The 23743-nt window shown below is 43.5% G+C and overlaps 2 protein-coding genes and 1 long non-coding RNA gene across 3 annotated transcripts in view; 2 read left to right on the plus strand and 1 right to left on the minus strand.

Annotated features, from left to right (window-relative positions):
• The window catches only part of LOC108239862 (RNA-binding protein Musashi homolog 1), a 23524-nt gene extending 14119 nt beyond the window's left edge, over nucleotides 1-9405 (plus strand). The window contains exons 6-13 of the mRNA XM_017422860.3: nucleotides 765-813; nucleotides 1396-1478; nucleotides 1893-2010; nucleotides 2887-2967; nucleotides 3415-3471; nucleotides 5048-5104; nucleotides 5263-5417; nucleotides 7392-9405. Of these exons, the coding sequence (XP_017278349.1) occupies nucleotides 765-813; nucleotides 1396-1478; nucleotides 1893-2010; nucleotides 2887-2967; nucleotides 3415-3471; nucleotides 5048-5104; nucleotides 5263-5417; nucleotides 7392-7433 (642 nt within the window). The 3' untranslated portion in view covers nucleotides 7434-9405. The remainder of the gene's footprint in view (nucleotides 1-764; nucleotides 814-1395; nucleotides 1479-1892; nucleotides 2011-2886; nucleotides 2968-3414; nucleotides 3472-5047; nucleotides 5105-5262; nucleotides 5418-7391) is intronic.
• LOC119616970 lies at nucleotides 4793-10943 on the minus strand. The gene is made up of 2 exons (XR_005233084.1): nucleotides 10810-10943; nucleotides 4793-5436 (listed from the first exon to the last, which is right to left on the minus strand). It is a non-coding gene; the product is annotated as an uncharacterized LOC119616970 (long non-coding RNA).
• On the plus strand, nucleotides 10745-13023 carry LOC108239863 (transmembrane protein 233). Its single transcript, XM_017422861.3, has 3 exons — nucleotides 10745-11160; nucleotides 11495-11629; nucleotides 12548-13023. The coding sequence occupies exons 1-3, from the start codon at nucleotides 10975-10977 to the stop codon at nucleotides 12557-12559; spliced, it is 333 nt and encodes a 110-aa protein (XP_017278350.1). The 5' UTR covers nucleotides 10745-10974; the 3' UTR covers nucleotides 12560-13023.
• The last annotated feature ends 10720 nt before the right edge of the window (nucleotides 13024-23743 follow it).

The raw sequence follows: 23743 nt of genomic DNA on the forward strand, positions 1-23743 counted from the left end.
GCTGCATATTTCAAGGCAGAAAAGTTTGCCCCGTTTGCCCCCCTCGTGTCCGTCGGAGCTCGAGCAGAGGCTGCAAACTTTCCTGCCTCAGTGAAGGACAAGCGAGGGAGGGTGGGGGCAGCTGGAGGAGGTGGAATATGAATAGGGCAGTGGAGTGAGTGCAGAAGGAGGAGGGAGAGGGAGAATAAAAGAAGCGTGATGACAAAGACCCCCGGCTCACTTTGTTTTCTCTTCCATGATCCAGAATCTTCCCAAACAGAAATCAAACTTTATCCTCAGCGGATTTCCCTGAAATCATCCTCTTCTGCGCTGGTTTTATCTCCTCCTCCACTTTTACTTTCTGTCCTATTCACTGAAATTACTTGGGGAGGGGGGGCTGGCAAGTCTTTCTAATTGAAATTCTTTACACAGTCTCCATGGGAATAGTAAACTTTGCAGAAGGGGGGGGGATGAAAAGGGGGTAAACAGGGGGGAGACAAAGCTGGGACAGAGTTCGTAAGAACTCAAGTGAGGAAGAATTTCCTGAACTCCTGCCTTATAGTTTTATTTTATTGCAACCCCTCCTTCCTTCCTCTGATTTCTCCACCCGCCCCCACCTCCCCCTTCGGTCCTCTCCTTTGTCACCTGTCACCCCTCCACCCTCTCCATCTGTTTCCCCCTCTTATGCTCATACTAAACAGGGACAATGGCACCCCATGCTGGGTAATGATGTGTGAGTGTTAATATGGCCAAGCTCATGTATTCTCTTGCTTTTGTTCCCGCAGGTCGATGATGCCATGCTCATGTTCGACAAAACAACCAACAGGCACAGAGGTGGGTGCACCGAGTTAAACACACACACTCACACACACTATGTAAATGTGTGTTGACATCAAGAAACGCATCTTTGCAAATGAAAGGAGAGGCAGCGCGATAGAGTCATTAGGTGAACCTCTGCAAAAAGGCGGCGTTTTTTTTTTTTTTTTTTCCCCTCCAATCACATTTTCCCTTCGTCTCGCCTCCCCTCTGTCCCATTTATCTCTGTCCTCTCTGTGGGTTAGGGCAGGGCCCGCTGAGGGTCGCCGTGCACAGTCAAGATGGCCACAGGCGATGATGTAACACAACGAGACAGGCAAGGAAATGGGGGGTGAGAGCAGGAGAAGGGTGTAGAAATTGATGATGATAATAATGATAATCTGAGGAATAAACCTCGCCCAGTCCCCCCCCCCCACCTTCGTAATGCTAACCTTCTTATTGACAAGCATAACACACGAGGGACACCCCGGTCGTCCTCGCTCGGCTCTGCGCGTTACGGGGGGATGAAGGCTGAGGGAGAACAAGGTTAAAGAGATCTTCTCTTTTGTTGACGGAGGAGCAGACGATAACATTTCGTTCCGCGTTTCGTTCCCCCTCCAGGTTTCGGCTTCGTCACCTTCGAGAACGAAGACGTGGTGGAGAAGGTGTGCGAGATCCACTTCCACGAGATCAACAACAAGATGGTACGTGTTCCAGAAACGTTCGGAGCACTGTTTACCCTAATATACACGGAATATAAGGAATCATAGTAACAAATTAGGCTGAACACTGCCGAATGGCGAAGGGCGAAAAGAGGGCGCTAGTGTTTTTACTTGTCTGTTCACAACCTTTGGAGTAACTCCAGTTTCAGACAGATCAGGGTTAGCAAACCCCAAAACGATATAACTCTGTTGATTTTACTGTTACTGAGTAAAGATTCGGTGTGGTAGTAGCTGAGACTCATCCCCAACACATACTCTAAAGTGTGACAGCTCAGTTTCATGGTTTGGCCAAAACGGCTACAACTTTGTCGTTTCTCATGAAATGATCTGAGCCGAAAGCCTTGGCAGCAGGTAACAGGATTTTATTTTTTAAATTTCTTTCTTTATTTGCTTTAGGTGGAGTGTAAGAAAGCCCAGCCCAAAGAGGTGATGACGCCGACGGGCTCAGCCAGAGGCCGTTCGAGAGTGATGCCCTATGGGATGGACACGTTCATGCTGGGTATTGGCATGTTAGGTAAGAGAAAATATACAAAAAAAAGGGGGACTTTTTGCGATAAACCTGAAAGAGTACCTTAAAAATAGCTACATTTTTATTGATCAGTGTATAACTTTGCCTAACAGCTATGGAAGGATGAGCATTTCACATTTACTAATAATAAAGATCTTATAATGTGTATTTGTATATTTAATGTTGCAGTATCCACGTTAAGACACAGTTTAGAATAAAGCTAAACTGTAGTCGAACGTTTCTGTGTTTTTCTATAAACTGAAGTTCACACAGATATGTTCACATCAGAAGAAAACACCTCTGATTTGGTTTAAACTCATCCCTCTGGTTTGACTGGTGTGTTTCCTCCAAGGTTAAGCTGAAACAGGAGTGACAGAAAGAAGAGCTTTCATTGGAGGAACATTTTGTTTGAAGATATTTTCATTGACAAAATGCAGAGCCACTTTTTCTGTGGTTGTCTTGCTCCCCCTGCTGGACGTTTGAGATTATAACACGATGAACGAGCTCTTGTTTTTCTTAGTCGAAGCTGCAGGTGCCCTCCTGCTTTAATTTGTTTTTCAAGCACTAAAGCCAGGAAACCGTCATCACATTTATTTTTATATATTCCGATTAGCTCACAGGACCTGGAGGTTCACTTTGAAATCAGTTTATGCAAGAATTAAAGCTATAATGCACACAATTCTTTGACAAACATGGTTATATTTGTCTTAGTTTGAAGAGCCTGATCATATTGATGTTTCTTGGAGCTGATTGTAGACGAAGTATCAAACCTCTGCAGCTGGTGGATGGACACTTGAGGTGCTCGTCTTCAGAGCGTGTCCCCCTGAAACTAATCTCGGTGTCTTTAATTGATTAAACAGACTCGTTTCTTGGTTTTTACAGGCTACCCAGGTTTTCAGACTACTACCTACACCAGTCGCAGTTACTCTGGATTAGCACCTGGATACACGTACCAGTTCCCAGGTGAGCCCGTTCAAACCGACTTTGAAAAGGATTTATAAGAACAGATGATTTAGCTGTAGGAGGTCAGATGTTTGTGAGCGGCGATTCGTTCGTTTCTGTCTGCTTGAAGATTCAAGTGTTTTCGTCTTTTCCTGTAATTCTTTCCTATTTTCTTGCACATCCTCTGTCTGGAGCATCGAATGCGGACGCTTCACTTTTGATTCCTGCTGTTCGCCTCTTTCGTCTTTGATTAGTTTGTGTTTATTTGATCTGCTTATGTAACCGCCTTTCATTTGCTGCGCTGCCCCTCCTTTTCCTCTGCCTCCCGCCTTCCTGCCGCTCCTCTCAGTGGAAGGTTGTGCGTCCGCGCGAGTGCGTGCGCGTTTGTGGCTTTGTAGTTGAGTTTTGTGGCCGGTCACTGTGTTTACAAAGTCCTCTCTCTCTCTCTTGACCTCCTCTTGTTTCCAGAGTTCCACTTAGAGCGGACCCCCCTTCTGACATCGTCCCATCCCCCTGAACTGGCAGGTCAGTGGCCAACAGAGGAAAAGCAGCAAATAGTCCGAGTGAACCGTGTGCATTTGTTGTTTTTTGTTGCTAAACACATGAAGGCTAGATACCAGCAACCTGTTAGTATAATAACTACCTTCCAGTTTCTTATTGAAGTGGTGCATCTTCACTAAACCGTTTATCTAAAATGAAAACTGTTTGAGCTTCTTGTTGCTTCAGTCACATGGTTTGAGCTGCTGTGAAGCTTTGTCTTTAAAAGTATCGGATCCTGTCGCTCTTTAAATGTTCTTTTCAAGCTAAAATTGTGTCTGAATCTTTGGCTCACAGACCTAAAGTCGCATTGGGATAAATTCATTTTTTTACAGTTCTGCTCTGAGGTACTTTAAAGGAAAGACAGGAACTAAAAGAAGTTGGCTAAGTTCAGCTAAAACACAAAGCCTGACCTGAACCCGGTTAAAATCAGATAATGACCAAAGCAATCAGGTTGTGCAGGTGCTTTATTAGGAAACACCGGAGGTGTTATAACACATATCATTTAAACCAGCATGACTGAAACAACATGTCAGTCAAAGAGAGTGGAGCCAAAAAAAGGAAGCTCAAAAGCTTTTTTTAGTTTGCTTTTTGCTGTGAGATTATAAAGATAAACCTGTTCTAACAGAAAGTAGTTCTATATGCATCATTTCATGAGTAATTAAACGCCCGGCATTCCTTAAAGTGATGCATATCACCCGCCGGCGTTCAGATCAGCATTAGACTTATGGTGAGAAATGAAACTATATCTATTTTGTTATAACTCATTATGAAATTATTCCTACCTCGTGGGATATTGTGATATCTCGCGTGATGTATCAGTTCTCCAAATTTTAGCTCATTATCTGTAAAATTAAATATGCGTTTGTGATTCCAGGGATTAAGTTTTTACGAAATGTTTCACAAAGGCAGAAACCCAGAGCAGCTTTCAGGACGGGGACCTGCATGAATAACTGGGATTCTTGATGATGTTTCTCTCTTTCCTGCTGAATGGCGGGACGCTGCACGTGTCGTCTGACTCAGAGAGTCGGCGAGAGGGGGGTTAGCAGAGCTGCTATTTATAACACGTAAAAGTGCCGCCATCCACTCGGTTTCCCTCTGACACAGAGCTAACATTAGGCCGAGCGGCTGAGCCGGTGCATGCAGCGATTCAGCTTTTCGGTCCAGTTCTATTTTTAGCCCGTTTATCGTTTGACTGAAGCCAGTGGGCCGAACGCGGTTCATTAAACCTCGCCGGATTTTTATAAGTGCCTGATTTTTGTTTTCCTCTGATCTAAAAGCAGCTCAGCCTCTAAACCTAGAGTCACACTTACATCCCTGCTTGTACGCAGGATCCTTTTTTTTTTTTATTATTATTATTATCAGTGAACCCAGGGCCAGATGCTTGTAGATGTATCACCGGTGCATTTCCCCCTCCGCCAGTTGGATTTAACTGACGTGACAGATGTGCGAGCAGATGTAGCTTCACCCACACTGAGCTGTAGATTATTGCTTATGATCTGCTATAAGAGTGATCCACAATGACTTGTTTGTGCAATAATTTGGTTTGTTGTGTAATCCTCAGCCATTCCCCTCACTGCATACGGACCAATGGCAGCTGCAGCAGCAGCAGTAGTCAGAGGTATGTGTGTGTGTGTGTGTGTGTGTGTGCTTTCTATATTTGTACTGTATGTTAGCTTTAGGTAGAGTGTTTACACAATGGGCTGCTAGGACAAATAAAAGCATATTTTTAGATGTGTGTGTGTGAGAGGAAGCTGACTCGTCTCTCCTGCCTCCCAGGCTCCACTCCGTCACGCACAGCTGGCTTCCTGGGCACCAGCAGCCCCGGACCAATGGCTGACCTGTACGCTGCAGCCAATCAGGACTCAGGAGTCAGCAGCTACATCAGCGCCGCTAGCCCCGCCCCCAGCACAGGGTTTGGCCATGGTTTAGGGGTAGGTCACGCAGGTTACACTTCAAAAAAACACAAATAAAAATAAAAAAGATGAGTCAGATCTGTCTGACAGCTGAAGATTGGACCAAACCGGGTCGTGATGCCACAGAACAGTGATCCCAAACACAGCAGCTGATCTACAACAGAACAAATCAAGGCGTTCAATTGGTCCAGAGTCCAGACCTCAGCATGATTAACATGTTGTGACAAGACCAAAGAGAGCTGCGCAGAAACAAATACCTGCAAATATCAATTTACTAAAGGAATATTAGTGGGCCAAAAATCCTTTACAACCACGTGAGAGACTGATGAAGTTATTCAGAAAACAACTTCAAGTCACTGTTGTAGTCAGAGGAGGGTAAGACCCAAGCATGCAGACCACACATGGAAAGTTTCCTAATAAAACAGAAGCAAAAATACTAAATACTAAACAGAAAAACACCCGGAAAGAGTAACCAGACAGGGGCAACATACCATAATAGTTGGCTGCAGAGACTAAATTGACTGGGGCTGATGAGGACATTAGAGACAGGTGGCTTAATGCTAACAAGGAACAGGTGTAGGAGGCAGGAAAGACGCTGATGCTGATGAAACACCGGGGAGCGACTGAACACAAGGAAAATACAGAAAGTAGACATCATGGAGAGTAAAGGAACAGAAACATCAAAAACCCACAGATCCTGACAGCCTCTGCTGCAAAAGGAGGTGCTACAAGCTGTTGAGTCACGGGGTGGACCATCACACAGTTCTTCAAGTTTATCTTCATTTTTCTTTAATAATTCATGCCACTGTGGATTCTGTTGTGTGTTTTTTATTTGTACATTTGAGCTCAGGTACCCAGTAGAGACTAGTGCTGGGCGATATGGAAAAAATCCTATATCATGATATGGATAATTTTATATCACGATATACCGCAATTACGTACGTTGTCAGTTATTCTCTGAAAAATATGGAAAAATAATCTCATTTCTTACCCTTTTCAAGCTTTATTTCGAAGTGATATTTTAATGAACTTTCACAAATGAGATCCGCTGCATTTTAGTGCAGCAATATATATGTAAATGACAACAGACTCCATTATCTTTGGCCGGCAATAGTTTCACTTTTCACAACTTTCCCCGGCTCTTTTTCAACTTGTTTGACCTTGCACTTTTTGGATTGTTAAATATTCTTTTTCGTGGTTCTTTAAGTGATAGAAGAGGTTTGTTGTGTTGGCGTCAGATGAGAAAACAGTCTAATGGCAGAGTTAGCATATTACCTTTTTCTGCTCCGTGTCGGACTTCTTGAACCAAATCACAGACGTACCCCCTCGTTTTGGTAAAAGTCTTTCTTCTTGGGCTGCCTGCTAGCTGTCTCTACTTGTTGCGACCCCGGGTTCGATACTTCACGCGTCTCCATCTTTCAGCACTAATGGTGAAAACACCGCGCCGCACAGAAAGCCGCTGCCGTAAAGCAGCGTCATGTCGCAAACCCACACGTAAAGCAGCGTCATGTCGCAAACCCACACGTAAAGCAGCGTCATGTCGCAAACCCACACGTAAAGCAGCGTCATGTCGCAAACCCACACGTAAAGCAGCGTCATGTCGCAAACCCACACGTAAAGCAGCGTCATGTCGCAAACCCACACGTAAAGCAGCGTCATGTCGCAAAACGGAGGTTCTTCGCAAAATAGTTATTTTTAATTCTTATTTATCACTTATATAAACTGAATGTATGCAAAGTGACAACACTAATACATTCGTCGTAGCCTACTTTATGAAATATTTACATGAATCATTGATACAATTATGATAGAAACGACAGAAACAATAGAAGAAAATATATCACGATAGACACTTTTCTATTGTCCCCACAATATGTATCGTTATATCGCCCAGCACTAGTAGAGACCATGAATATTTTGTCCTGATAAATAGAAAGAGGGCGTTTCACAGAGCCTGGGAGGAGTGGCTTCATTCCCGTTTTCTCTCCTCAGGGTCCTCTGATTGCTACTGCGTTCACTAACGGCTACCACTGAGGGGACTCGGGTCGACCGGAGGCTCGGAGGACTTCTCTCCTCTGCCGTTGGGCCAATCAGAACGCTGGCTGCCCACTCGAAGGCACGGTCTGATTGGCTAGCCACAGGCTCTTCTGGCTCCGCGTGGCTCCACCCACCGACTGAATATCTTTTTTTTTTTAAAAAAAAAAACAATACTCTTTGTTTTGCTGTACTAATCTCACTTCGACGTAACGTCCCCCCCCTCTGTCTTTACGTAGTGTAACGACTAGACCCCCCTCCCCCCTCCATCAGTTAACCATTTCCTTTTTCTTCTGAAGCTGGCAGAAGAAAGCTGCATATAGACGGGAAGAAAAAAAAATCCCATTCGTCATCTTCGAATAGGACAAGGAGAACTGTTTTTATTTTCTGTTTTATTTTAACGCGACGTGTCATTTGATCATGAAGTTCCACAAAGCTGTTACGGATGTGAACCGAGGGAAAGAAGAAGAAGAAGAAAAAAAATTGCCTGAGATGGGTTGTGTGTGTAAAAAAAAAAAACGACAACAAAAACCGTTTTTAACGAAGGAAGAACAAATCCAACAGTCCTTTTTTTACGCTCAAGTGTCGCAGGAACGTGGAGAAACACAAAAAAATGTATATTTTGGTAGTCTTTAAAAACAAAAACCTTTGTAATATTGTTATTAATATTGACATAATAATGATAATCTGTAAGGTATTTTATTCTGTAATTGGTTTTAAAGCAATGTTTTTATGTCTTCCTGTAAGATATTGTACATAGACGCGGGGAACGGGGTGGGGGTGGTTGCTGAGCATGTCTTCGGTCAGTTTCGAGAGGGTCCACAGCGTTTCTGACTGGATGTCACTTCCTGCTGTCTGCGCTCGTGTCGCCGCGGGGCCAGTCCTCTCCGGCTCTGCGCTCCGGAGGTCAGCACATTTTCCCCGGAGCTCGCCGGGGCATATTCCCCTCGCCCGGTTGCCGGTTCCGTAACGAGTCACACCGAGTCTTTGCGTTTTCATCGAACCCCACGGTCTTTTTTCCACCCCCGCAGATGAGCACGACACGGACTCGTGCGAGAACTCGAGTTGTTCTCGGAGGTTTCGGGAGTCGACTTTGTCTTTTTTTTTTATTTTTTATTTTTATGTTCTATTTTTTTGCGCAGTTCACTTCATGATTTTTTTTTTTTTGTTGTTGTTGTTGTTTATTGTTTTCTTGAAAAAAAAAAGAAGAAAAGACAGAAAAACACGTTCTTTTCCGCGGTGAAAAACAAATGAAGGACATTCTGTGAGAACACAGCTGTAGAAGATCATGTTCTGTCCTCCTGTCACTGTTGAAGGTGGTTGAGCGTGTGTGTGTGTGTGTGAGAGAGAGAGTCGGTGTACATTCATCAAAGAGTAATATGGAACTACTTTTGGCAAACGAAGGAGCGTTCGAGTTGCCTTTTTTTCTTTGGTACTGAAAAGAAAGAAACACCCAGATTGCCCTGTTTCATTTCGGTTCGTCTGCTTTTCTCGCCCGACTTCCCGCCCCCCACACACACTGACTTGTGACGAATATTTGTGCTTCTCCAGAACCCACCTATTTTTGTTGATATGATTATATATATATAGTTGCTGCTCCGCGTGGTGTGAACTGACAGGGCCCGGGCAGGGAACCAGAAATGGAACAGGGTTTCACGCTTCCAGTCCGCTCTGATACGACGCGACGACGCTGGCTGGCAGGAAGAGTCGAGGAAAAAAAAAAAAAAAAGCTGGAACAAGCTGAACGTCTGCAGGAAAACAAAGAACCTGCTTGTTCAGCCTTCTTCACTCAAAAGCCTGTTTGGTTTTTTTTTTTTTTTTTTTTAAACAAAAAAAAAAAGCTGAAAACTTCCTGATCCAGTCAGTAGCTCCTCTGTCAGACATGCTGGGACACCGTTAATAATAAAGAAAAAAAAAAAAAAACAAAACTACTGCTGGACACCAACACTGTAACTTTTTAACTTACAATAAAGCAATAAGTTATTTTTTACCTTACAAATGAAACTATTATTGGTAATGGCAGACAACAAGTGGAAAATTCTGCGGCATTAAGACTTATTTTCAGAAAAAAAAAGAAGCTATATTTTTCTGTTTTGAGATTTCTTCCTCCCCCCTCCCTCCCCCTCCTTTGTATATTAATTTTATTGATGTATTTTTGTTTTGGTGATGTTTGGAGGAGGGCTGATGTTTCTGAATGGAGCTCTGCGTGAGCTCGGATCGAGAAAAAAAAAAATTGGACTGTCCCCTGTCGAACTTTCCTTGATTTATTTTTTTGAATTTTTTTTGTTGTTTTTTTTCAATTTGAAGTTCTTAATAAATTATTTTAAAGCAGATTGCAATTATTGTGTTTTTTCAACGACATGCATGCAGATGTTTGTCAGGCGAGACGTATACAGACTTGTCTTCATCTAGATTAAACCGGCACAGATTGAAGGGTTTTTTCTTTTTTTTTTTTTTTTCTCCTCCTCTCAGCTCTAAAATCTTAAGTGCTTGTAGCTCGGTGAGGCCGTTATACTGCTCAGCCCCAGGCAGGGATTATTCAGAGGTACATGAAGCAGAATGAACATTTCATGCACGGGAGGACGGTTCGCCGTCTGTTTTAAAGTAAACAGGGTTTCCTGAGAAGCTTTCAAACGGCGAATATCTTACCTGTTTCAGATAGCTCTTTGAATGACCAGGCTGTCGTCCTAAAACAACTTGCAGAAATGATGTTTAGCCAAACGTTTGCATTATTGTCAAGCTAGCATTTCACAAATTTTTACATAGAATTTGGTTATTTGCTTTAATAAGCAGCAGCAGCCGTACAGCTTCCAGCACAGACCAACATCTCTAGCAGGAAGGGTTTCATATATTTGTCAAAATGTCCCTGACTGCAGTTTCAAGGTTATAAAAACAGTGTTTGCACTATAAATGTTTGAGGCTAGCCATCGGCTTGTCAGCTCGGCCAGAATTAAACTCTTTTTCTTCAGACGGCTCCTGCCAGAAGGTTTCCAGCTCGAATGCTGACAAAGTGAAGGTTTTACTAAACAGCAGTAATCCGCTTTAATCTCATCAGCCGGGATCAGAATCCAACTTCTCTAAAAGGAGGTCTTTAAGGAGCTATCTGCGACAGGTAAGATATTACTTGTTGGTATTTTCCCCCCAGTTCAAAAGCTCCGAGCTGTCCCGTCAATGTGTTTTAGCTGGATAAACAGAAATGGATCCTGAATTTAGGACGTGCTCAGTTAACGAGAGACTAACTCAGGGCTGGCTGGCTGCTGCCAGGCGGTAAACAGAGTCAGATCCCTCACACTTCAGACTCAGGTCCTGGACGGAGGCCAGCGGGGTCAGAGATACACACACACACACACACACCCCTCTCTGCCTACAAACTTACAACTTTTCCAGCACAGAAAGACTAAATCTGCCTTCCAAGCAGCTGAATCCAGACTGAAACGATCTCAAGCCTTCCCTCTTCTGTCTTCCCAACATGCTCCGTTTGTAGCTTTCCTCTTCACTTGGAAGTGTTGTTGTTGTTGTTGTTTTATTTCCGTGCAGCTCGATGGCACTGTCAGCGCTGAAGCCTCAGAAGAGAACCTCCTTAAGCGGCAGCACCTTTTTGGTCCGCGGCTCCACAGAGGAGCAGGAACCTCCACCTCCACTTCGGAGCTACCTTTGGCTGACGGTGTTGGCATGTTTTTGTCCTGCGTACCCCGTCAACATCGTGGCCTTGGTCTTCACCGTCATGGTGAGTTTGGTTTTTATGGGCTGCATTTCAGTGGGAATCCATTCGCTTCTTTAGCAGGGGAGAAAAAGGAAAGTGCTGTTCCGGGTGTTTTAAATGTTTCAGAGCTCTGACGCTGAGATGTAACCCAACCACACACACACACACACACACACACACACACACACACACACACACACCTGCTCTGCCCATCAATCACGTCTCATCTTCTATTTTGGAAAATGAAAGGAAGCTGCTCCCATTCCTGATGGACAGTTTGACTCGGCCAAAAGTTAAAAAAAAAAAAAACAAGTTTGAAGAGCTGTTTTGCCATCATCTCTCTTTTTTTTTCTCCCAGTCTAGAAAGAGTTACTATCAAGGTGACTACGATGGTTCCAGGCGGCTGGGCAGGAACGCCCTCTATGTCTCTGTCGCTTCGATCATCATCGGCCTCCTCATCATCGCTGTCACCTGCATCGTTCATTTCACCACAGTGAGCCTGAGCACTGCAGTGTTTTGACAGTGAAAGTTGTTTGTAGTTTTTTTAAACCTCGAACAAAGAAAACTTTAAGAAATAGTCAGAGTCTTTTGAAGTAGGATTCAGTGGAAAGGTTTAGAAGCAGTCAGTATCTTACCTGTTGTGGGTAGCTCCTTGAACAACTCCAGATCGGACCAACTGGACTGATGATTGATGAGCTAAGGTCGAAGCGGGGTCAACTTCAAAATGATGATTATTATTTTATTTTTTTACTGTACATAGAATTGTTTTTTTGTTCTTTGCACTGACGCTTGAGGTCCGTCACCAAAATATGTTTCATGTGAAACATGTTTGGCAAAACGTGTGGCAAGGCAGAAAAACTATTTGATGCAACCATCTGACAACGGTTTAAAAAACTATAATTCATGAAAACTTTTACACCTCTCCATCACACGGCTGAGTACTCTTCACATGTTCATTTTAGTGATAAATGCAAATCTTATGCAAGATGTGTTTTCCGTGATTTCTTTCTGGTAACGAGCTGCAGAGCGACATCGTCTTCGGTGTAAGTAACGATAATAGAGCTTTATGTAAATCAGCACAAGTTGGAAAAGGGTTTTAAAACTGTTCGCTCACATGAGCCGCTGTTAAACTTTATTAGACTGTAGGTGTTTTAGGACAGCAGCAGCCTCATTTCTGGTCCATTTACTCAGAAATAAACTCTTCAAAGAGCTATCTGCAGCAGGTAAGACACTTATAATCGTTCCACAAAGCCCCACTTAAAAAAAAAAGAAAAAGTCAAAACCATTCCTTTAAGTTTTGTGACACGTTTACACTGTCGGAGGCGTGCATGTGCATGAAAGGAGAACGCAAAGATAATCTGCAGGAATTAAAACTTTGTACATATTTAAAACACTTCTGTTTGTGTTCCAGGTGGAATATTAACACCGTGGGAATGAAGAAGAGGGGAAGCGAAGATAAAACCCTCTTGGAGGTGATTAGCTCACCCACTGGCTCCTGTTTACTTTTATTTACGCTCCAGTCTCTCTCGTTTCCTGCTTTTCAGTCGAACATTTCTGTCCTCGGTGTCATCCATGTTGTGTAACTAAAACGCAGCTTTCTAGAAAGATGTCGATTTTTTTGGTCTGGCTATGATCGTATCATGAGTATTTATTATTATTATTGCATTTTTACTGTTTATCTTTAGTGTAAAGTAGACTCACAGCAGTACACTCAGATCAAACTCTTAACCTTTTGTAAAAACAAATGGAAAAACGAGAAAAGGAACAAATTAAAATCATGTCTTCCACCTTGAAGACGGTCTGCTGCAGCTGATTTTCTTCCACATTTCTGTTCAGCCGTAGCGTCTGTTTTGGTTTCAGCGATGAATTAAAATTTGTGTGAATTTCTTTTATTGTTTAAGTGTTTTTTAAGAACAACAACAGGAAACTTCTTCAGCCAATCCCCAGCCGAAGACGAGTCGACTTGTCGTTTCATTTTGCTGTCGCTGAGAACAGGTGACTAAAAAAAAAGGTCCAATTTATTCTGTTGTCTTATTTGTTTCTTTTATAAATGTCTTTTATGGCTGAGTTAAAGGCTGCTGAACAGGACTGTATCTGTTTCAGACAGTTTTTAACATTTACAGCAGCGTGTGTGGACGCTAACGCTTTAACAAGCCGAGGAAAGTCTGGAAAAACTGGGAGGCAGCCTGACAGCTCAAGAACTTCTGAAGAGCCTAAAAGTGCTAATTTCCTTTATTTTCACGTTGGCGTTGTCAGAAAACTCGGATCCCGCTTTGATCTCGAGTGCTGAAGTCAGATTTCTCCTCTGCTCGCAGTAACAGATGTTTTACTTGGACATCTAGCTGTCGTAGTTCCCCGCTGAGCGTCAAGCACGCGTTTAGGAGCGAACAGAAAAAACAAAACAAAAATGTCTTTAAAGCAGGTTGTCAGCCTGGTTTTCAGGTTTCGGGTGGATATTAGAGTTTTGGCGTTTGCACCGTGATGTCTTGTCTCCTGCAGCTTTATTTGGTCTGCTCTGACCTGTAGCAAACGAAAGATTTAAATGTGTGACAGTTTAAGTTGAATTTGCCGCCCTGTCAGCCTTTTTTGTTCCAGTTGAAGTTTTTACTTTGTGTACTTGTGACTGCAACGATAAAAGCACAGGCTGACTGTCTTAAACATTGTGCAAGTTGGAAAGAAACGCATTGAACATCTTGAGCCAGAAATTTAAAAGATGTTGTTCATCAGGCAGCAAAGGGTCTGATGAGATGTGCTGCTGAGCGTGGTAATGTTGCACATATTGAAATTATTCCAACTTGTTCCACAGTTTTTCCCTGCAGCCATGAAAACCTGGATGAAGCTGTTTGTGCAGGACGACGTGCTGTGGCAGCTCTCAGGAAACTAGAAGATCAGATTACAGGTGCTGAGGTTTGTAGTCGGTGGATTCCCAAAGCCCAGCTGCATTAAACCACTTCGACCGTGTCCTGATGCGTCCTCAATAATCCAGGTAGATGAATCTAACAAGGCTGAGTCACGTCCTCTGGACCGGTTTTAGGACCCCAACGATCGGTCGTTAGGCTGATGCTCCTCCTGCATGTGAACAACTCGTTTTGGTTGTCACAGCCAGCTGGTTGACTCACTATTGCCCCTTTTCCACGGGCTCTGCTTTTTTGGTCCCTGCTTTGGAGCAGGGCCAGCCGGGCCGGCCCTGCTTTGTGGGCGGTGCAAGCTTAGCTCCTGTTCACTCATTGGTCATGGGCCAGATTGAAGCGTAAGAAGAGCGAAGAATACAACTGTACTGTATTAAAAGTTTTATAGTAATAGGACTATAAACATCAGCGTTAGCTTACCCTGCAACGTTTACGCCGTCTGTCCCCCAGCTGAAGGCGCTGTAAAGCCTGAAATCCCCGGAGGATAACAGCTGTCCTACTCTGCGCAACAATCGCAGCATCCACTGCGCCTCTCTTCCTGAAATCTCAGGAGAATCCCCATAAGTTTAAAAAACAGCAACAACACAGGGCTAAAGTTGTCCATAGCTCTTCCGAAGTTTGGAGGTGTGGCTTCGGAACCCCCCGCCCCCTTCCTGATCCCCTCTCACCAACACAAGGAGGCGTTCCTCTGCTACCGACCAAACTGGCTGGTGAAAACACGATTCATTTTTTACAGAGCCGAGTGGAGTAGAGCGGAGTAGAGCGGGTGGCAGTCCTGTAACTGGAGGGTTGCCGGTTCGAGCCCCCGCTCCGTCAGTCTCAGCTGTTGTGTCCTCGAGCAAGACAGGTGGTCAGAGGGCTTGGTGGTGCCGGTGTGATGGCAGCCTCTCTTCTGTCAGCCCGCCCCAGGGCAGCTGTGGCTACGATGTAGCTCACCACCATCAGTGTGTGGAAGGGTGGATGAATGGGTGAGTGATTGTTGTATGAAGCGTTTTGGGGTCCTTGGACTAGATAAAGTGCTGTACAAGTGCAGGCCATGATTTACAAACTAACTGGGCCACTTTCCTGTAGTTCGACACGTCGTGCTCCATTGGCTGCTAAATAAAGCTGGTTTCTGCTTCGACTCTGCCAAACAGAGCTGCTGTGATGTGACTGCAACCTGTAAGAAGGGTCCGAAGAGGTGGGAGGAAATAAAGCGATGACTCAGGGAGCCGTGATCCTCTGAGTCCACTTCAGGCTCGGCTTCATGACTCATCTCGGTTTTCTGGCTGTGGCTATTTAAAAAAAAAAGAAAGAAAGAAACCCAGCACATTCCAGCTGTTTTCAGACGTTTCACCGCTCCGATGACACAAACTACACCTACGTAGCGCACGAGCCCCTCCGCGGACGCGTAGCTATCTGCTCTGTGCAGGTGGAACTCGAAGCAGTCCTCCCGAAGAAACGAGGCTTCGACGCCAACTTCCAGCAGCACCCCGGGGCACGCTCAAATGCATCAGTTTTGGCAGTAATCTCGCTCTTTTATCTCTCATTAGTTGGATGGAAAATGCAGCGCGGTCTCTTTGATGTCACACCAAAGCCGAACTCAGGAGAGCGAGATGAAAAAAATGAGTGCAGGGATTGAAAGATTCTCGTGAGATTACCGAGGGATTTGAGGTAGACTTTGTGACAGGAAACGGATCGCCAAGCGGGGAAGGAAACGAACCGACGAGGCTCACCTTCAGGCTCCTCCCCTTTCACGCCGCCTTAAAGCACCGTTTGATGTCTCTCTTTGCGAGGCAGTCAGGTGATGATTTATCTGGTTTGCATTCCGGTCGGGCCACCTGTAGCTGGAGCAGCCGTGTTGCCATGAACACTGGCGTCCATGACTCACGTGGAGGGCCCAGAAATAGGCCACGCCAACGAGCTGCTTCCATCAGTGGCAGCGCACAGACCGCATGACACCTTCCTGCTATCGAGGCGCTTCACGCCGTTTCAGTGAACGAGAGGTGAGAGAAGGTGTTTAGGTACATTATCAAAATCCATCCAAAGACTTCTACTTTTATTCCTCTTTTTTTACATTATCAATATGAAATACACATTTTTATTGTGAAAGATGAACAAACTGAAACATGCTATTTAAGTTTATAAGCAATAAATATCTTACCTGTTGTAAATAGCTCTTTGAACGGCCTCAGTTTGGACAAACTGAGATTACAGTTCTGATGGACTGACCAGCTAACGGCTAGTCCGAGACAATTACTGCAAAAACAGCTTGTTTCATGCATTATACAGTTAGCCGTAAGTGCTACAGCTAGTTGCTGCTGCTAGTTCTGCATGCAAATAACCATGAATTTCGAGGTAAATAGATTAGTCATGCAAAACTGATGGCAATAAAAAAGATTTATGAGTTGTTTTAGGATGGCAGCAGTTCACATTAGTCTTGACTCTGACTAGACTTTAGCTCATCTGTCTTGTCAGAATGAAACTTTATTTATTTATTTTTCCTGAGCTGCTGTGGTTTAAAGAGCTGCCTACAAGAAGACGGATATTTTTGAGTTTGCTTCTGTAAATGTCAACGTGGAGAGCCGGGGGACAAAATCAATAATAACGACCTGAAAATCCAATCAATAAAAAAGATGGGACAACAAAACAAAATAAAACGAAAGAAATGGTAAAGGCAATATTTAAAGCAGTGGTTCTCGGATGGTCTGGCTTCAGGGCCAACCATTAATGACAAGTCTTTGACCCAAATCGAAGAAAAACGTTCAACTTCTTAAATTTATTAAATATAAAGATGGTGCAGCTTGAGCCTGAGGCAGTGGAGCAGAGTATGCCAAAACACAAAAACACAAGTTTAATAATAATAAACCAAAATGTCAGCCTTATTAACCATAAGGCTGACATAATAATGAAAACATGTTTTTTAAAAAATTTTTTTACTTTTTTTTTGCCCTCGACCCCCTGAAAAGAGTCACTTTTAGGTCGGTTTTTGAGAATCACTGATCTGAAGAGCTAAAAGGTTATTTTCATATTTGGCCAAATGATGGACTGACTGATTACTTTGATTGCTGCTTTTCAATGTTTCACTTTATCCTTACTTCCAGGGAGCATAATTGATTGTTTTTGTCTTGTTTCTTTTCACCGTGCTCTGAAATATTTGATATAAAACGTACAGAGGCGGAGAAAAGTTTGAATGTCATTGTTGAAAAACTCACGTTTTTCTTCATATTCTACGGGGTAGAAACATCCTAAATCTTTAACAAAACCCACAAGGAATTATAAGGTTAAAAAAAACACAAAAAACTTTCAAAATATAGACTTTTAAACGCAGCCACCCTTTGTTTAGATAATACCTGAGTGTGCTCCTGGTATGTTTTAAAACCAGCTTTATGAAGACGTTCTTGGAGTTCTCCTGTACGTTGAACATTTGTTGGGTCTTTTTTCTTTTTTTGTTCTCATTTCACGGTCAAACTCATCCCAAGCTCTTTTAGCCGTGTTCAAGCAGCACATCTGAACCCGTGCAGAACCTGGAGGTATTCCTGGACGCTGTCATGTTGGGGAAAACGCTGCTGATTCCTCTCTGGATAAATCAGCGTTATCAGCACCCCACACCATCACACTGATCTCCTTTTAATCCTCCTTTCCTGCAGCTCAGATCGACGTACCCTCAGTGTTGTTCTACAACCTAAACTACAGTCAAACATGAAGGAAAAACCAGCTGCATGAATATGAAAGGAGTGTCCTACCTTTAGACTGGACTGTATCTTCCAAAAAAAAAAAAAAGGTTATAAATAGAAACTTGTTAAATATCCCTGCCTGACCTGCTGCCATTTGTCTTCCTCCTGACAGGGATGCCCTTTGGAAACACACACGTGGAAGGGAACTGGGTTTTGCCTAAACACATTATTAAAGTATTTATCATCCTGTTGTGTTTACTGGGAACACAGGTGACCGTTGACATTTATTGCATGGGGATGGAAATGGTACCCAGGAGTCAGAAAGCACACAGAAAACCTGTAATAAGAAGAAGAATGATTAAAAAATAGAATCATGCAAAATCATGCGCCATAAAACGGGGACATGTTTCTTATTTTGGACTTTAGCGACCTCCAACCTCAGGCAAAGATCCTAACGCAGGATCACGTAATCTCACGACACCTCAGAGCACGTCAGCGGTGGGGTTTCTCCAGAAGGGGACCCTCCCGATGTGGACGGTGTGAAATGTGTGAAAGTTTAAAGAGAGAGAGAGAAACGATGCAGAAAGCTCCTCACCGCGGTGGGGTAGGGTTACTCCGGAGATGGACTGAATTCCCTCCGCTTTTCCCAAAAAAGGAAGACGCTCTGCACCTCTTAGGGAGACATCTTTCCCCCCACCCCCGCCCCCACCTCTGGTTTGCATCATTGTGGAGAAAGATTCCTCCTGCAGCAGGATAATGAGAGCAAACACACATCAAAGCTCCACAAGAACTCCTTCACGACCAAAGAATAACTCGAGCGAAGAGCGCTGCCTGTCATAGGCTTTGCCCCCACCCCACACACACACACACACACACACCTACACACACACACACCCCTGCCTGGTTGGTTGTCAGCATCACTGAACTTCCCTGACATCGTACGGAGCTGCTTGGATCATGCTGAGATAAAAGATGTCATCGGATCTTAAAAGCTTTGTGCGATTAAACAGAAACCTTCTGAAATCACCATCGAACTCATCACACACGTAGTTCTTTGTCATAAAAAAAAATGAACCCTCCCCCTTCACTTTAAATACATTACTATTTGCACTTTTTGTTAAAAATGCCACGTAAACATGCGTTTGTTCCACTGCATGACATGATAGCTGGAAATATGGGACACGGATCCCAACCTCTCACTGTGTTAATATACAAACGCATCATTTTGAAGAATCATGAATAAGTTTAAACTGGGAAGTGAACAAAAATCAAAAAAAGAGGACCAGGAGTAAGTATTTATGCTGTTTAATAAAGCACGATGAAAATTAGCTCTGCTTTTAAAAACAATGACTATTAAATTCTGTTTTTATTATATGTATATATGGCCAAGTAAACAGAAGTGTATGAAATATAAAATAATACTGCTCAGGTGAGGTTTTCACCCCAGTCTCTCTTATTATATATATAGAAACCAAATAACTTATAACAGACTAATATCAGTGTTTTCCCAACTCTCCAGGGAGTTTAAATGTTCTCCAGATTTGGTTTAGGTTGCCACTCTCACACTGGTCTGCACTCGGTCCTGTAATGATGTTTCTGGGCCTCTAGAGGAAGCTAAAGCTTCTGCTGCCGCCTGAACAAGGATAAACCAAAATCCAATCAATGTACAGTGTCGCCTCGCCTGACTTGCTGACACAAGTCCTTCATCTGGCTGGAGAAGAGTCACTGATGAAGAATTTCACGTGTTCGTTTCCTGGATTAAACCTCAACATTTTTTTGTTCTAACAGCTGCGGCACTGTTCTGTTTTTAAGGCATAAAACTCCCACCAGTAAGTGTCGGATTTAGCTGTTAACACACCCCTTTGGTTAAATTTAGACTAAACCTCCCTCCCTTGGATTATGCCCAACATAAATCCTGCTCAGTATCTTTAAAAAAAAAAAAAGGAATAATCTGAACGGAAGAAAAACTGGAAGTGGTTCAGGCTTGGAGTCAGATTGTCTGCCGATGTTACGTCCGTTTGTGAAGATAATGTCCGTTCAAAAGTGCAATCTCGTGTCCCGTTACTGCCATCACGATAACTCGAAGGAGATAAGTATTAATGTTGCTCTCAGATTGCAGAACCGTTCGACAATGTGAGAGCTTTTCCTTTACGATCAGATTTCAAATTAAACTCTGTCCAGCCGTCAATCTTTGAGCCCTTCCTTTAACTATGAATTAAAATACCCACCAAAAAAAAAAACAACAAATTATACTAAATCTCCTACAGAAGGACCACATGAGAAGGTTAAATAGCTCAGGCAGTGGGCGATTTGCATTCTTCGAGCAATCCTTGGCCTTAAATTTATTAAGATATTCACCTATTATCTACTGGATCGGATCATTTTGAGTCCTGACTACCTTGTTTAAAGCTGTTCATGTGACTCTGCAGCTCATCTAAGTTACACCGCTGATCTAAGAACAAGTTAAGAAGAGGTTAAAAGAGTCTTTTTTGTTCCAGATTACCAGCATGCTAAAGGCAATTTATCATCCAAGACCTAAGATATTACAATGTTGTCCCCCCCTCCTTATCAGTAGAAGATAATTGCTGTTTTTCAGAAATGATCCTTAATGAACCTCCTCCACTTTCTGAACCATACATTAGCAGAATCAAAGATCACAGGGTGGGGCGATATGGGGCGCCGTTTGTAAAGGGAGCTTGTGCTAAAAATTCATGCCTAAATTTTGTCACATTTAGCTTCAAACACTATGGGGCGCCGTTTGTAAAGGAGCTTGTGCTAAAAATTCATGCCTAAATTTTGTCACATTTAGCTTCAAACACTGTTTAAAAATGTAGTGTTGATTTTCTGATGTCACTTTTTACAACATTACAACAGGGAAAATGTAAACATCCCCTGTGCCAACAGTGCCACCGGTGTCTGCTCCAGCCCACTCAAATGAGCCCTAATTTAATTCAGCAGCACACTGCGATTCCCATCTGCTCTGAGTGCTGCGTCAGGCAGCCGACGTGCGACTCTTTGGACGTAGCCTGAACGAGTTATTGTTCTGTCTGACAGGTCGGCTTTGCTTGTTTGCCCGTCTGCAGCAGGAGAGCCGTGTAATCACATCCACTCGCCCAGCCCCACCTCTCGCCCTCCCTGCCTCGCTGTTGTCGGAGAGCTCTCGCTCCGGCAGCGTGCGGTCCTGCCTTGTCATGTGTGCAGTGCATCGGAGCAGATGGAGGAGCGAGGCAAGAGGCAGAGACGAGAGAAGAGGGAGAGCGTGGCAGACTGCTAAAGAGGGAACTGTCATCCATGTGAGCGGAAACGGGCTGGATTACACGCCGGCGTGTTCATCCGTGGCTGCTCCTCTCAGGTGAGTGTGAAACTCGCGGCAGAGACTTGGCTCTGCCAGGTCACAGTGCAAGCAGCGTCGAAAAAAAGTCCCAACATTTTAGCTGCATAAAGTTAGCACTGTGGCCAGGAGCTGGGGGCTTTTACAGGATCCTAGTTGGCTTTTTGGAACGAGGCTAATTCAGAGATGATGAGCAACGGACATCATCATAGTTAAAAAAAAAAAAAGAAGAAGGAAAACCTGACCATCCTCTCCAGCTGATCTATGAGGAAGTCCAGATGGAATGATTTCATCAGAACGCTCTGATGCTCTGGGCTCCTGTTACAGCTGAGAGGAACTCGACCGAGCCAACAAACTCTAAGAAGAGATGACTACAAGTTCAGGTGCAGTTTGAATTCGATTTCTGCTGTCGAGGCCTCTCAGTGTGTAAAAACCGCGCAAGGAAAAGAGACAGAGAGCCTGCAGGAAGGAGTCAGATGAACCTGTTCGAGGTTATAGGACTCACGAGTTGATAATTGTATTCAACATGTTCCTGAGGAGGCAGACCTGTTGTTGCTGTGGAAAACAACAACAACTACATCAGATGGACTCTTCATTAGAATATGTTCAAAATGTTGGGTTGTTAAAAGGAAACAAAATGAAGTAGGAATTGTTAGTTCTTTGTGTTTTAAACAGCTGAAGTTAGACAGGGCGGCATTTATGCGTTCTGTAGTATTCACCTAAAATTTAGTGTTTTATTTGGAAGTTTATCCTGTAGTTTTTTTAGGTGATTAATCCCCAAGTTAAACCGCTCGCTGTCGCAGGGAGAGGGAAATGCTTTTCTAGGGGAGGAAATAAAGCGAGACTGGAGAACCCGACATGTATTCTTGTGTCTTTTATTACAAAAAAAAACAACAAACCCTGAGGGGACGGTCTGCAACCATCAGAGTTGATTAACAGAAGGCCGAAGCTACAAGACATCTGTGGAGCTTCGAGCTCTCGGAGGAGGAGGTTATCGGTACCGGAGTCACAGCGATGGCGTCAACCTCACAGTAAACAGAGAACAGGAACCGGCCGAGACTAGAGGAGGAAGGACGCGACCTCTCCCACGGCCACTGCAAAGGAGTGGTTCTCAGTGGTGAATTTCTTTAGCAGTTTATTTAATTTTTTTTTAATTTTTTTTTTTACGAAAACTGTTTTGGTGTCTCAACAGAGTTTAAATAACCACCAAAGTAGAATTCTTTAAATAAATGCTGCAAGATCTTAGCACTCAGAGTACGTGTTGGCGATCAGGTTGACCCCAAAAGACAGGCGATAAGGAGAATTAGATGACCGCTGCCTTTCATTGCGGTGGGCGATGAGATCCTGCGAGCAGCATCAAGGAAAACACTTCAATTATTCACACAGATGACCGCAGCGCCAACGTCAATTTACCACAATTCCAATAAAGCAAATGGTAACATAATGGTTGTAAATCTCCGTTTAGTCTCTGACGATGAGTTATACTTTCGGCCTGTCGGTCTGTTTGACGCCGACCCGAAGAAGACGAGCTCACCGTGTTTGCAGACGTGTTCCGAGTCCCAAGAAGTTCTGCTTTGACGAGTAATTTGTGCTGAATCTGGCTCATAAAAGTGCATTTAGATGTTACAACAGACGTGCAGCACGCGTAACTTGAATCAGTTTGTGCAGATGGGAAACATTTGGAAGCCCCTGTGGGTGCGTTAAGATTTGATTTGCTAGAAATGATATTCACTTAAAAGGACTAAAGTGTGCAGGTCAGATCACTGAATTTAGCAAAGATTTGAAGGGAAAGCCTGAGTTTGTTTATTGTCTTTGTTTGTGGAGCATGCAGGGATATCCATCGAAGAATATCAGAGTCCGGGCTATAAATACAAAGTGAGAACCGATACGATTGCAACAGCTGAACGGTGTTTTGAGAAAGCGCTCGACTCCAGATTACAGAGCGACCAGCTGGAGGTGGAAGGTTTACATATGGACTCAAACGGCGTTTTAAACCAATCAGATGGTCATTTACACAAACCATGTTTAAGCATCACGGCCAGCTAAAAAGGTATTCAAGTGCTCCTCTGGCAATACAGCGAGGCTTGACTTGAATTAGTTTGTGAAACCTGGATTAAACGCAGCTTCTGAGCACAAATGTTTGAAGCCATTCAAAGCACAAGACGAGCAGAAATGTGTGGTGCAGGTTAGAAGGTGTTCCTTTAAACAAAGTGCTACCCGTGTGCTAACTGTGATGTCACTTTTTGTACCCAAGTATGAACTTTGGTGAGTTTTTGTTGCAGATTAAAACAGAATACGTGTCATACAGTATTTTTTCAAACATTATAAAGGGTATTACATCAGTGAAGGTTTTAAATTGTTCTCAGCCATTACGTGATAAAAAAAATAAATGTTGTTTAAAAACCGCACAGGCGCTCCGAAGGATATCTTTGCATCAGTGAGTGGTTGATGATAATGATGATGATGATGATGATGATGAGTCTATTTCCCGTAAACTTGTACTTGTTTGCTTTATTAAATTTGCCTCAGCTACATTCAGTTTATTACAAAATTCAGCAGGAGGAGAGGTTAGGTTCAAGCTGACAGCATAAAACCCTATTAAAGTTAAATATATCAATGTAAATTATACTCGTGTATTTTAAGTGACTCAGCAACATTATGCCCGTGGTCAAGCCTAATTGCTCTATTTGTTCTGCTTTCACAGACACCAG

The sequence above is a fragment of the Kryptolebias marmoratus genome, linkage group LG4, assembly GCF_001649575.2.
Source record: "Kryptolebias marmoratus isolate JLee-2015 linkage group LG4, ASM164957v2, whole genome shotgun sequence".
Classification (NCBI taxonomy): domain Eukaryota; kingdom Metazoa; phylum Chordata; class Actinopteri; order Cyprinodontiformes; family Rivulidae; genus Kryptolebias; species Kryptolebias marmoratus.

Excerpts from the sequence above, each read along its gene's own strand:
- LOC108239863 (XM_017422861.3), top strand. The coding sequence starts at position 10,975 with ATGGCACTGTCAGCGCTGAAGCCTCAGAAGAGAACCTCCTTAAGCGGC. Across the intron at positions 11,161-11,494 it reads CCTTGGTCTTCACCGTCATG|TCTAGAAAGAGTTACTATCA; the intron begins GTGAGTTTGGTT and ends TTTTTCTCCCAG.